The sequence below is a fragment of the Oncorhynchus mykiss genome, chromosome 8 (assembly GCF_057628025.1).
Source record: "Oncorhynchus mykiss isolate SJ-2025 chromosome 8, ASM5762802v1, whole genome shotgun sequence".
NCBI classification, from domain to species: domain Eukaryota; kingdom Metazoa; phylum Chordata; class Actinopteri; order Salmoniformes; family Salmonidae; genus Oncorhynchus; species Oncorhynchus mykiss.
Window position 1 is genome coordinate 7725125 of NC_143029.1, and position 15460 is coordinate 7740584.

Here is a 15460-nt window from a genome sequence, read left to right on the forward strand (position 1 = left end):
CTCTTTCAAATCAAATTGTATTAGTCACATGCGCCGAATACAACAGGTGTAGGCCTCACAGTGAAATGCTTACTTTCTCGCTCTGTCTCACACTCTTGTGTCTCTCTCTCTCTCGCTCGGTCTCTCTCTCGCTCTGTGTGTCTCGTGCTCTCAAAATGAAATGTTCTTTATTGGCATGATTTAACAATGTACATATTGCCAAAGCTTACTTTGGGGATTTGCAATATTAAAAATGTAATCAACAATATTGTCAACAGTAACAACAATATAACCATACATTGAACAATAAGCACAAAGTACATGTGCAGGTTGATTGGTCTGTCAGACACTGTCCCTCAACTTATGGCAGGCAGCATTGTAGTGTGCTTCCAACCCACAGCTCTCTGCGTCCTCCCCCATCAGGACGGGTAGCCTATTCTCATGGGGCGGCAGGGTAGCCTAGTGGTTAGAGCGTTGGACTAGTAACCGGAAGGTTGCGAGTTCAAACCCCCGAGCTGACAAGGTGCAAATCTGTCATTCTGCCTCTGAACAGGCAGTTAACCCACTGTTCCTAGGCTGTCATTGAAAATAAGAATTTGTTCTTAACTGACTTGCCTGGTTAAATAAAGGTTAAATAAAAAAATAAATGAATAAAGAGGGTTTCAAATTTGTGGAAATGAAACTCTCTTAATTGTTTTATATTTTTTTACATTTTGTCAGGAAATGCAGCCCTTCTCACTCCCTCACTCCCTGTCTCGGGTTCCGCTGATGGAAAAATGGCGCTGGAGGAGATGGCCTCCGTTTTACGGTCTCCTAACCAATTGGGCTATTATGTTGTTTTTTTTTTTGCGATATTTGTAATTTATTTTGTACATAATGTTTCTGCAACCGTATCTTATGGCAGAAAAGAGCTTCTGGATATCAGGACAGCGATCACTCACCTCGGATTAGACAAAGAGCTTCTAAATATCAGGACAGTGATCACGCACCTCGGATTAGACAAAGAGCTTCTGGATATCAGGACAGCGATCACTCACCTCGGATTAGACAAAGAGCTTCTGGATATCAGGACAGCGATCACTCACCTCGGATTAGACAAAGAGCTTCTGGATATCAGGACAGCGATCACGCACCTCGGATTAGACAAAGAGCTTCTGGATATCAGGACAGCGATCACTCACCTCGGATTAGGCAAAGAGCTTCTGGATATCAGGACAGCGATCACGCACCTCGGATTAGACAAAGAGCTTCTGGATATCAGGACAGCGATCACGCACCTCGGATTAGACAAAGAGCTTCTGGATATCAGGACAGCGATCACGCACCTCGGATTAGACAAAGAGCTTCTGGATATCAGGACAGCGATCACTCACCTCGGATTAGGCAAAGAGCTTCTGGATATCAGGACAGTGATCACGCACCTCGGATTAGACAAAGAGCTTCTGGATATCAGGACAGCGATCACGCACCTCGGATTAGACAGATTTTTTCAACAACAACGACAAGCAGGACTCACACGGTATTCTCCAAACACCCCGCAGGGCAGACATCCCAATTATTCGCATAAGGAAGTGACGAGTAGTGCCGGATGCCTCGTCCAGATCCGCAGAAGCCGAGTAGGAAAGCTGCCGTTACCGTCAATATTACTCACCAACGTGCAATCATTGGACAATAAACTAGACGAGGTACGATCACGAATATCCTACCAACGGGACATCAAAAACTGTAACATCTTATGTTTCACGGAATCGTGGCGGAATGACGACATGGATATTCAGCTAGCGGGATACACGCTGCACCAGAAAGATGGAACAGAACACTCCGGTAAGACGAGGGGGGGGGGGGGGGGCTGTGCATATTTGTCAACAACAGCTGGTGCACGAAATCTATGGAAGTCTCTAGATTTTGCTCGCCTGAAGTTGAGTATATTGTGATAAACTGCAGGCCACACTACTTGCCTAGAGAGTTCTCAGCTATACTTTTCGTGGCTGTTTATTTACCACCACAGACAGATGCTGGCACTAACTCAGTCAGCTGTATAAATGTGCAACTAAGGGGGAAAAAATTCTAGATAACCTGTTCTCCACACACCACAACTCTATCCTCCTGATTCCTGCTTACAAGCAAACATTAAAGCAGGAAGCACCAGTGACTAGATCAATAAAAAAGTGGTCAGATGAAGCAGAAGATGCTAAGCTACAGGACTATTTTGCTAGTATGGACTGGAATATGTTCTGGGATTCTTCCGATGGCTTTGAGGAGAACACCACATCAGTCACTGGCTTTATCAATAAGTGCATTGAGGACGTCGTCCCCACAGTGACTGTACGTACACACCCCAACCAGAAGCCATGGATAACAGGCAACATTCGCACTGAGCTAAAGGGTAGAGCTGCGGCTTTCAAGGTGCAGGACTCTAACCCAGAAGCTTACAATAAATCCTGCAATGACCTGCGACGAACCATCAAACAGGCAAAGCATCAATACAGGACTAAGATTGAATCATACTACAACAGCTCAGACACTCGTCGGATGTGGCAGGGCTTGCAAACTATTATAGACTACAAAGGGAAGCACAGCCGCGAGCTGCCCAGTGACACGAGCCTTCCAGACGAGCTAAATCACTTCTATGCTCGCTTCGAGGCATGCATGAGAGCATCAGCTGTTCCAGACGATTGTGTGATCACGCTCTCCGTAGCCGACGTGGGTAAGACATTTAAACAGGTCAACATTTACTCTGTGGGGCCAGATGGATTACCAGGACGTGTACTCTGCTCCGGGCATGTGCTGACCAACTGGCAGGTGTCTTCACTGACATTTTCAACATGTCCCTGATTGAGTCTGTAATACACATGCTTCATGCAGACCACCATAGTCCTTGTGCCCAAGAACACAAAGGCAACCTGCCTAAATGACTACAGACCTGTAGCACTCACGTCTGTAGCCATGAAGTGCTTTGAAAGGTTGGTAATGGCTCACATCAACACCATTATCCCAGAAACCCTAGACCCACTCCAATTTGCATACCGCCCAAACAGATCCACAGATGATGCAGTCTCTATTGCACACTGCCCTTTCCCACCTGGACAAAAGGAACACCTATGTGAGAATGCTCTTCATTGACTACAGCTCAGCGTTCAACACCATAGTGCCCTCAAAGCTCATCAATATGCTAAGGACCTTGTGACTAAACACTCTGCAACTGGATCCTGGACTTCCTGATGGGCTGCCCCCAGGTGGTGAGGGTAGGTAGCAACACATCTGCCACGCTGATCCACTGGAGCTCCCCAGGGGTGCGTGCTCAGTCCCCTCCTGTACTCCCTGTTCACCCAGGACTGCATGGCCAGGCACAACTCCAAAACCATCATTAAGTTTGCAGACGACACAACAGTGGTAGGCCTGATCACCGACAACGACGAGACAGCCTATAGGGAGGTGGTCAGAGACCTGGCCGGGTGGTGCCAGAATAACAACCTATCCCTCAACATAACTAAGACTAAGGAGATGATTGTGGACTACAGGAAAAGGAGGACCGAGCACGTCCCCATTCTCATCGACGGGGCTGTAGTGGAGCAGGTTGAGAGCTTCAAGTTCCTAGGTGTCCACATCAACAACAAACTAGAATGGTCCAAACATGGTCTCTCTCGTTATCTCTTTCTTGGTCTCTCTCTGTGTTGTAGGAGTAAGTACTGTGTATTAAGCCCTACCTCTCTCTCTCTCTCTGTGTTGTAGGAGTACTTACTGTGTATTAAGCCCCACCCCTCTCTCTCTGTGTTGTAGCAGTACGTACTGTGTATTAAGCCCCACCCCTCTCTCTCTGTGTTGTAGGAGTACGTACTGTGTATTAAGCCCCACCCCTCTCTGTACGTACTGTGTATTAAGCCCCACCCCTCTCTGTACGTACTATGTATTAAGCCCCACCCCTCTCTGTACGTACTGTGTATTAAGCCCCATCCCTCTCTCTCTCTGTGTTGTAGCAGTACGTACTGTGTATTAAGCCCCACCCCTCTCTCTCTGTGTTGTAGGAGTACGTACTGTGTATTAAGCCCCACCCCTCTCTCTCTCTCTGTTGTAGGAGTACGTACTGTGTATTAAGCCCCACCCCTCTCTCTCTCTCTGTGTTGTAGGAGTACGTACTGTGTATTAAGCCCCACCCCTCTCTCTCTGTGTTGTAGGAGTACGTACTGTGTATTAAGCCCCACCCCTCTCTCTCTGTGTTGCAGGAGTACGTACTGTGTATTAAGCCCCACCCCTCTCTCTCTGTGTTGTAGGAGTACGTACTGTGTATTAAGCCCCACCCCTCTCTCTCTGTGTTGTAGCAGTACGTACTGTGTATTAAGCCCCACCCCTCTCTCTCTGTGTTGTAGGAGTACGTACTGTGTATTAAGCCCCACCCCTCTCTGTACGTACTGTGTATTAAGCCCCACCCCTCTCTCTCTGTGTTGTAGGAGTACGTACTGCGCTGCGTCAGTGGCGTCTCTCACCAACATCATGACACCCACTCTGTTCCAGGACACTCCCACATGGATTGTCAGGTACTGTAGTATAGAGCTCAGCCAGACCACTTATTTCATGTCTGTCTATCGAACTGGTGTTCCTTTTTGATAATAAACATTTCAGTGACATCATAAGAATAGGACAGTCATACTGTGAGTTAAATGGACTATAATTAATTACAAGGGTTTGGTCCCCTATACTTTAGAAAAATAACTTCGTAGTGATCATGTGTTTACACCGTTCTGTAGAAAGACAGTGAATGCCTACCATGATGTCTTCCTCATGCCTACCCACTCTCTGCTACCATGATGTCTCCTTCCTGTCTTCCTCATGCCTACCCACTCTCTGCTACCATGTTCTCTTCCTCATGCCTACTCACTGTCTGCTACCATGATGTCTCCTTCCTGTCTTCCTCATGCCTACTCACTGTCTGCTACCATGATGTCTCCTTCCTGTCTTTCTCATCCCTACTCAGTGTCTGCTATCATGTCTCCTTCCTGTCTTCCTCATGCCTACTCACTGTCTGCTACCATGATGTCTTCCTCATGCCTACTCACTGTCGGCTACCATGTTGTCTCCTTCCTGTCCTCCTCCAGCTGTCAGAACTGGGAGGGGGGTCTCGGGGGCGTCCCTGGGCTAGAGGCCCATGGAGGGTACACCTTCTGTGGGATGGCTGCCATGGTCATCCTGGGGAAGGAGCACATGCTGGATCTCAAGTCTCTGCTGGTGAGTCACCAACATCACAGGTTCCACGTCTCGTTTCCTTTGGTTCTGATTTGTTTAATGGACTATAACACTTTATAAAAAGATAGTTATACATCATTTTGAACAGGGAGGCTTTGAGCCAAGCATTGCTTTCAGTTCTATCCAGACCTCAAGTCTCCACCTCTTTTCTGAACCGAGTCAACCATTCAGCTACATTAATGCTTCCAGTTCTATCCAGACCCCAAGTCTCCTCCTCTTTTCTGAACCGAGTCAACCATTCAGCTACAGCAATGCTTTCAGTTCTGTCCAGAACTCCACTCACTCGTCCACTGTCACTGTGTCCTCTCTGCAGAGGTATCCCATGTCACTACTTCCCCTTGAGAACCCATTTTCTTGATCAGCATTTGACTGAAGTGATGAGGAAGCGCAGAGGCCGGGTCGGTCAGAAGTTGTACACTATATAGGGAAGAGGGTGCCATTTTGGACTCCGCCCAGGTCCATGGGCTGACGTGTAGATCAATCCCCCAAAACTACCAGAACAGTAGGAACCCTCAAGCACCAGTCCTCACCCCTCTGGCCACCAGTCCTCACCGCTCTGGCCACCAGTCCTCACCGCTCTGGCCACCCGTCCTCACCGCTCTGGCCACCCGTCCTCACCGCTCTGGCCACCCGTCCTCACCCCTCTGGCCACCCGTCCTCACCCCTCTGGCCACCCGTCCTCACCGCTCTGGCCACCCGTCCTCACCGCTCTGGCCACCCGTCCTCACCGCTCTGGCCACCCGTCCTCACCCCTCTGGCCACCCGTCCTCACCGCTCTGGCCACCCGTCCTCACCCCTCTGGCCACCCGTCCTCACCGCTAAGTACAGCTCTCAGAACAGGTCCCATTCACTAGACATTAAACAGAAGAGAACTCACAAACGAGGAGGGAATTTGTTCTATAAGAACAATGTTTTTGTTTTCATATTTGTTTTTTAAACAGAAACTGTAATTGCGGTTGGAGAGTGAAACCTGTCAAGTTTTCTTCCCCAGCTTCAGAAACGGAGACACGACTGAGGACTCCAGCTGGTATTTAAACCAATTCCATAATGATTCAGTCCAGTTCTCGTGCTTTGGAAAGATTCCCAATTAGTCGTTGCTATAGCAACCACGTCCACATTTTTCAAATATCAATTCATGTTAGACCCTCTCTGATAGGAACCTCATGGGGATTTAATCATCTGGCTAGTTTTAAAGAGCAGAAAGGCTGGATGAAACTCCGCTCTCACTGTGCACGCTGCACGGCATTTACACTATGGCTGGTTTGGATAGAAAATGGCTGCCTTGCTGGGACTGTAGGGAAAATGGCGTCAGTTTCTCTCATTGTGATGAGGCTCTTCAGTGATAATAACGCCACCCTTACTCTCGCTTCTCACTCTTACTGCCTCTCTCTGTCCTTCTCCTCCTCTCTCTCCTCCTCCTCTCTCTCCTTCTCTTCTCCTTCTCCTCTCCTCTCTCCTTCTCTTCTCCTCTCTCCTTCTCCTCCTCTCCTCTCCTCTCTCCTCTCTCCTTCTCTCCTCTCTCCTTCTACTCCGGTCCTCTCTCTCCTTCTCTTCATCTCTCTCCTCCTCCTCCTCCTCTCCTCTCTCCTTCTCCTCTCCTTCTACTCCGCTCCTCTCTCCTTCTACTCCGCTCCTCTCTCTCCTTCTACTCCGCTCCTCTCTCTCCTTCTACTCCGCTCCTCTCTCTCCTTCTACTCCACTCCTCTCTCTCCTTCTACTCCGCTCCTCTCTCTCCTTCTACTCCGCTCCTCTCTCTCCTTCTACTCCACTCCTCTCTCTCCTTCTACTCCACTCCTCTCTCTCCTTCTACTCCGCTCCTCTCTCTCCTTCTACTCCGCTCCTCTCTCTCCTTCTACTCCGCTCCTCTCTCTCCTTCTACTCCGCTCCTCTCTCTCCTTCTACTCCGCTCCTCTCTCTCCTTCTACTCCGCTCCTCTCTCTCCTTCTACTCCGCTCCTCTCTCTCCTCTCTCTCCCTTCTCCTCCTCTCCGTAGCGGTGGGTGGCCAGCAGACAGATGAGGTACGAGGGAGGGTTCCAGGGTCGTTGTAACAAACTGGTGGACGGCTGCTACTCCTTCTGGCAGGCCGGGCTGCTGCCACTGCTACACAGAGCCCTCTTCAAAGGAGGTAGGTGTAGTAATCACATTTTAGGGTTTAGCTAGCTACAGTATGAACTCACTGGATTAAGTCACTCTGGATAAGAGTTAATGGCTAAATGACTAAAATGTGAATGTAGTTAAGTCTGGGTGATATGACCTAAAAATCATATCTACGTGTTTTTATAACTTATAGGCGATTCACTATATATATATATATAGATAGATAGAGATATATAGATAGAGATATATAGATAGAGATATATAGATAGAGATATATAGATAGAGATGTATAGATAGAGATGTATAGATAGAGATGTATAGATAGAGATATATAGATAGAGATGTATAGATAGAGATGTATAGATAGAGATATATAGATAGAGATGTATAGATAGAGATGTATAGATAGAGATGTATAGATAGAGATATATAGATAGAGATATATAGATAGATAGATAGATAGATAGATAGATAGAGATATATAGATAGAGATAGATAGATAGAGATATATAGATAGAGATATATAGATAGAGATATATAGATAGAGATGTATAGATAGAGATGTATAGATAGAGATATAGATAGATAGAGATATATAGATAGAGATATATAGATAGAGATATATAGATAGATAGATAGATAGATAGATAGATAGATAGAGATATATAGATAGAGATAGATAGATAGAGATATATAGATAGAGATATATAGATAGAGATATATAGATAGAGATGTATAGATAGAGATGTATAGATAGAGATATATAGATAGAGATATATAGATAGAGATATATAGATAGATAGATAGATAGATAGAGATAGATAGATAGAGATAGATAGATAGAGATAGATAGATAGAGATATATAGATAGAGATATATAGATAGAGATGTATAGATAGAGATGTATAGATAGAGATGTATAGATAGAGATATATAGATAGAGATATATAGATAGAGATATATAGATAGATAGATAGATAGATAGATAGAGATAGATAGATAGAGATAGATAGATAGAGATATATAGATAGAGATGTATAGATAGAGATGTATAGATAGAGATGTATAGATAGAGATGTATAGATAGAGATATATAGATAGAGATATATAGATAGAGATATATAGATAGATAGATAGATAGATAGAGATAGATAGATAGAGATAGATAGATAGAGATAGATAGATAGAGATATATAGATAGAGATATATAGATAGAGATATATAGATAGAGATGTATAGATAGAGATGTATAGATAGAGATGTATAGATAGAGATATATAGATAGAGATGTATAGATAGAGATGTATAGATAGAGATGTATAGATAGAGATATATAGATAGAGATATATAGATAGAGATATATAGATAGATAGATAGATAGATAGAGATAGATAGATAGAGATAGATAGATAGAGATAGATAGATAGAGATATATAGATAGAGATATATAGATAGAGATATATAGATAGAGATATATAGATAGATAGATAGATAGATAGATAGATAGAGATATATAGATAGAGATAGATAGATAGAGATAGATAGATAGAGATATATAGATAGAGATATATAGATAGAGATATATAGATAGAGATGTATAGATAGAGATGTATAGATAGAGATATAGATAGATAGAGATATATAGATAGAGATATATAGATAGAGATATATAGATAGATAGATAGATAGATAGATAGATAGATAGAGATATATAGATAGAGATAGATAGATAGAGATATATAGATAGAGATATATAGATAGAGATATATAGATAGAGATGTATAGATAGAGATGTATAGATAGAGATATAGATAGATAGAGATATATAGATATATCTATATATATATATATATATATATATAGATAGATAGATAGATATCTATAGATATAGATATAGATATAGATTGATTGATTTCTAATTAATATGCTTTGTTGAGAGAGAGAGAGAGACTTTGTTGTACATTTTAAGGGTAATACACTGCATTTTAAAACGGTAAACAATAATGTAATGAAATCAGGACTTGTGCCGTCTTCCATAAACACCCCACTAATAATTTAAATGATTTCATCAAAATAGTTTTAACCTGTTTTGTTTTTGCAATAAATCACTGATCTGGATTACAAGTCTGTCTATGAAAAGGAGACTTTTTTCATCTAGAACCATTCATAGTGCCCGTTCACTAATAATAACTAACTTCTTGTAGCAGGCATTAGGCTGTAGAAAACTAACACCGGTCTCCTCAACAACCTCTCAAGCCCACGTGCTAGTGAGTAGCCAGCTCATCTTTTTATAGTTCAACTTGACTCTATTTGCTAGCTGACAAGGTTTCCACTGTTGCTTTATGAACACACCCGGCTGTCCGTCTCAGCCTGTCCACTTTGTTGAGATGTTGGCCTACCTTATGTCTCAGAATGAGAACGATTTGCCAATTCCTTATTTCATTGTGTTTTATGCTTATTGCACATGTGTAAAACACAGACAACACACCTCGTATAACAGTCTTTGGCTAAATTGCTGCTAGCGGTACGCGGTACCCCAAAGCCGCCCGCGACAAACTGAGCATTCAGTTTCCATAATCAATGTGCAGTGATACTCTGTGCACAGAGCAGACACTACTAAAACCGATGTGAGGAGTTGAGACACATAAAGGGTATCATTAGAAAAAGGTAATTTCTTATTTTATTGTTGCTCTTTAATTATTATTTTTTTAAACCTAATTTAGTAAATATTTTCTTAACCCTTTCTTGAACTGCATTGTTTGTTTAAGGGCTTGTAAGTCAACACTTCACGGTCATGTGAACCTGTTTGTATTCGGAGCATGTGACCACATCCGATTCGATTTGGGGGGGGGGGGGGGGGTCCTGAGTTGTCTGGACGATGGGAGGGGGGTCCTGAGTTGTCTGGACGATGGGGGGGGGTCCTGAGTTGTCTGGACGATGGGGGGGGGTCCTGAGTTGTACAGCTGTCTGCTGTGATTTTTACCATTCACTAGCGCTAGATGGCTGTCTCCTCTGTTTCTGCTGTCATTTTTACCATTCACTAGATGGCTGACTCCTCTGTTTCTGCTGTCATTTTTACCATTCACTAGATGGCTGTCTCCTCTGTTTCTGCTGTCATTTTTACCATTCACTAGATGGCTGTCTCCTCTGTTTCTGCTGTAATTTTTACCATTCACTAGCACTAGATGGCTGTCTCCTCTGTTTCTGCTGTAATGTTTACCATTCACTAGATGGCTGTCTCCTCTGTTTCTGCTGTAATTTTTACCATTCACTAGCACTAGATGGCTGTCTCCTCTGTTTCTGCTGTGATTTTTACCATTCACTAGATGGCTGTCTCCTCTGTTTCTGCTGTAATTTTTACCATTCACTAGCACTAGATGGCTGTCTCCTCTGTTTCTGCTGTCATTTTTACCATTCACTAGATGGCTGTCTCCTCTGTTTCTGCTGTAATTTTTACCATTCACTAGCACTAGATGGCTGTCTCCTCTGTTTCTGCTGTGATTTTTACCATTCACTAGATGGCTGTCTCCTCTGTTTCTGCTGTAATTTTTACCATTCACTAGATGGCTGTCTCCTCTGTTTCTGCTGTAATTTTTTACCATTCACTAGCACTAGATGGCTGTCTCCTCTGTTTCTGCTGTGATTTTTACCATTCACTAGATGGCTGTCTCCTCTGTTTCTGCTGTCATTTTTACCATTCACTAGATGGCTGTCTCCTCTGTTTCTGCTGTAATTTTTACCATTCACTAGCACTAGATGGCTGTCTCCTCTGTTTCTGCTGTAATGTTTACCATTCACTAGATGGCTGTCTCCTCTGTTTCTGCTGTAATTTTTACCATTCACTAGCACTAGATGGCTGTCTCCTCTGTTTCTGCTGTCATTTTTACCATTCACTAGATGGCTGTCTCCTCTGTTTCTGCTGTAATTTTTACCATTCACTAGCACTAGATGGCTGTCTCCTCTGTTTCTGCTGTGATTTTTACCATTCACTAGATGGCTGTCTCCTCTGTTTCTGCTGTAATTTTTACCATTCACTAGATGGCTGTCTCCTCTGTTTCTGCTGTAATTTTTTACCATTCACTAGCACTAGATGGCTGTCTCCTCTGTTTCTGCTGTGATTTTTACCATTCACTAGATGGCTGTCTCCTCTGTTTCTGCTGTCATTTTTACCATTCACTAGATGGCTGTCTCCTCTGTTTCTGCTGTAATTTTTACCATTCACTAGCACTAGATGGCTGTCTCCTCTGTTTCTGCTGTGATTTTTACCATTCACTAGATGGCTGTCTCCTCTGTTTCTGCTGTAATTTTTACCATTCACTAGCACTAGATGGCTGTCTCCTCTGTTTCTGCTGTCATTTTTACCATTCACTAGATGGCTGTCTCCTCTGTTTCTGCTGTAATTTTTACCATTCACTAGCACTAGATGGCTGTCTCCTCTGTTTCTGCTGTGATTTTTACCATTCACTAGATGGCTGTCTCCTCTGTTTCTGCTGTAATTTTTACCATTCACTAGATGGCTGTCTCCTCTGTTTCTGCTGTAATTTTTACCATTCACTAGCACTAGATGGCTGTCTCCTCTGTTTCTGCTGTAATGTTTACCATTCACTAGATGGCTGTCTCCTCTGTTTCTGCTGTAATTTTTACCATTCACTAGATGGCTGACTCCTCTGTTTCTGCTGTAATTTTTACCATGCACTAGATGGCTGTCTCCTCTGTTTCTGCTGTAATTTTTACCATTCACTAGATGGCTGACTCCTCTGTTTCTGCTGTAATTTTTACCATTCACTAGATGGCTGACTCCTCTGTTTCTGCTGTCATTTTTACCATTCACTAGATGGCTGTCTCCTCTGTTTCTGATGTCATTTTTACCATTCACTAGATGGCTGACTCCTCTGTTTCTGCTGTCATTTTTACCATTCACTAGATGGCTGACTCCTCTGTTTCTGCTGTCATTTTTACCATTCACTAGATGGCTGACTCCTCTGTTTCTGCTGTAATTTTTACCATTCACTAGATGGCTGACTCCTCTGTTTCTGCTGTAATTTTTACCATTCACTAGATGGCTGTCTCCTCTGTTTCTGCTGTCATTTTTACCATTCACTAGATGGCTGTCTCCTCTGTTTCTGCTGTCATTTTTACCATTCACTAGATGGCTGTCTCCTCTGGATGATGTTGCAGGTGGAACATTTGCTGATAAGGATCTTTACGTCCTCCTTGGACAGAAAACAGCATCACGTGCCTTTTCTGAGGCCGGCCTCTCTGTCCGAGTGGCCAGAGTGGAAAGTCTGTGGGTAACATGTCAGGGGTGGAGGCCCTTTTAAATCCGTGGGTAACATGTCGGGGGTGGAGGCCCTTTTAAGTCCGTGGGTAACATGTCAGGGGTGGAGACCCTTTTAAATCCGTGGGTAACAGGTCGGGGGTGAAGACCCTTTTAAGTCTGTGGGTAACATGTCGGGTGGTGAAGACCCTTTTAAGTCTGTGGGTAACATGTCGGGTGGTGAAGACCCTTTTAAGTCTGTGGGTAACATGTCGGGTGGTGAAGACCCTTTTAAATCTGTGGGTAACATGTCGTGGGGTGAAGAACCTTTTAAATCCGTGGGTAACATGTCGGGGGTGGAGGCCCTTTTAAATCCGTGGGTAACATGTCGGGGGTGGAGGCCCTTTTAAATCCGTGGGTAACATGTCGGGGGTGGAGGCCCTTTTAAATCCGTGGGTAACATGTCGGGGGTGGAGGCCCTTTTAAATCCGTGGGTAACATGTCGGGGGTGGAGGCCCTTTTAAATCCGTGGGTAACATGTCGGGGGTGGAGGCCCTTTTAAATCCGTGGGTAACATGTCGGGGGTGGAGGCCCTTTTAAATCCGTGGGTAACAGGTCGGGGGTGAAGACCCTTTTAAGTCTGTGGGTAACATGTCGGGTGGTGAAGACCCTTTTAAATCTGTGGGTAACATGTCGTGGGGTGAAGAACCTTTTAAATCCGTGGGTAACATGTCGGGGGTGGAGGCCCTTTTAAATCCGTGGGTAACATGTCGGGGGTGGAGGCCCTTTTAAATCCGTGGGTAACATGTCGGGGGTGGAGGCCCTTTTAAATCCGTGGGTAACATGTCGGGGGTGGAGGCCCTTTTAAATCCGTGGGTAACATGTCGGGGGTGGAGGCCCTTTTAAATCCGTGGGTAACATGTCGGGGGTGGAGGCCCTTTTAAATCCGTGGGTAACAGGTCGGGGGTGAAGACCCTTTTAAGTCTGTGGGTAACATGTCGGGTGGTGAAGACCCTTTTAAGTCTGTGGGTAACATGTCGGGTGGTGAAGACCCTTTTAAATCTGTGGGTAACATGTCGTGGGGTGAAGAACCTTTTAAATCCGTGGGTAACATGTCGGGGGTGGAGGCCCTTTTAAATCCGTGGGTAACATGTCGGGGGTGGAGGCCCTTTTAAATCCGTGGGTAACATGTCGGGGGTGGAGGCCCTTTTAAATCCGTGGGTAACATGTCGGGGGTGGAGGCCCTTTTAAATCCGTGGGTAACATGTCGGGGGTGAAGACCCTTTTAAATCCGTGGGTAACATGTCGGGGGTGGAGGCCCTTTTAAATCCGTGGGTAACATGTCGGGGGGTGAAGACCCTTTTAAATCCGTGGGTAACATGTCGGGGGTGGAGGCCCTTTTAAATCCGTGGGTAACATGTCGGGGGTGGAGGCCCTTTTAAATCCGTGGGTAACATGTCGGGTGGTGAAGACCCTTTTAAATCCGTGGGTAACATGTCGGGGGGTGAAGACCCTTTTAAATCCGTGGGTAACATGTCGGGGGTGGAGGCCCTTTTAAATCCGTGGGTAACATGTCGGGTGGTGAAGACCCTTTTAAATCTGTGGGTAACATGTCGGGTGGTGAAGACCCTTTTAAATCTGTGGGTAACATGTCGGGGGGTGGAGGCCCTTTTAAATCCGTGGGTAACATGTCGGGTGGTGAAGACCCTTTTAAATCTGTGGGTAACATGTCGGGGGGTGAAGACCCATTTAAATCCGTGGGTAACATGTCGGGGGGTGAAGACCCTTTTAAATCCGTGGGTAACATGTCGGGGGGTGAAGACCCTTTTAAATCCGTGGGTAACATGTCGGGGGGTGAAGACCCTTTTAAATCCGTGGGTAACATGTCGGGGGGTGAAGACCCTTTTAAATCCGTGGGTAACATGTCGGGGGTGAAGACCCTTTTAAATCCGTGGGTAACATGTCGGGGGGTGAAGACCCTTTTAAATCCGTGGGTAACATGTCGGGGGTGAAGACCCTTTTTCTCTCTTGAGAATATCTGTCCATTGTCTGCGGTGAGATCCTTTTTGTGCGTCCAGGGATCTTTCAGTGTTACTCACAACCTGTTTGGTTCCAGGCCAGACATTTTGTTGATTTTTTTTTGCATTGTCTGAAACAGTTGGTCCTGGGAACAGTGTACTTTCACTCCATTGTTTTTTTTGTGGAGAATGTGGACATCACTGGTTGGATCCACCTGTTCCGGGTTTCAGTTGTGTCTAGACCCACAGCGTAGACCGTGGCTGGTGTTGGCATGTTGTCTGTTCCCTGGGTTTGAGCTGTTCTGGACAGGAAGTCGGCTCCATGTAGTTCTTTGCCGTTGTTGTGTTGCACGTGGGGTATCTTCTGTAGCCTTGGCAACGTTCTCTGTAGTCTCTTGGGTGTTGTGAGTAGGGATTTTATTTTTTTAAGACGGGCTCCAGCGTTTTGTGGTCGCTTTGTGTTGTGATGAACTCTCTGCCGTGCAGATACTGGTCGAACTTGTCACATTCCAAAAATAATGACGAGACGTTCTTTCTCAATCTGTGCATATCTTTGTTCTGTCTGAGTCAAATGTTCTGGAGGTTAAGTGCAACAGGGTTGTCCTTTCTGTGACGGGGCTGCACCCAAACCTGCCTCACTGGCATCACACCGCAGTGTGACTTCCTCGTTCAGGTTGTAGTGTTTGAGCGCTGGGTGTTGTTGACTGATTGATACCATGACTCAGCGGTTGAGACTGTGGTAGCCATGTCCAGTCGATGTCCTTGTCGATCAGTCTTCCGAGTGGCTCACACACACACACACATCAGATGAGCGCGGAATGAATTTTGGAAGATGGTTCACAAACCCTAACAGCCGTTGTAGTGACT

General features: G+C 44.8%; 1 protein-coding gene across 1 annotated transcript in view; it reads left to right on the plus strand.

The window, feature by feature from the left end:
• fntb (farnesyltransferase, CAAX box, subunit beta) overlaps positions 1-15460 on the plus strand; it is a 35687-nt gene that overhangs the window by 13040 nt on the left and 7187 nt on the right. The window contains exons 7-9 of the mRNA XM_090242470.1: positions 4428-4514; positions 5073-5202; positions 7214-7346. Coding sequence (XP_090098596.1) covers positions 4428-4514; positions 5073-5202; positions 7214-7346 — 350 coding nt within the window. The remainder of the gene's footprint in view (positions 1-4427; positions 4515-5072; positions 5203-7213; positions 7347-15460) is intronic.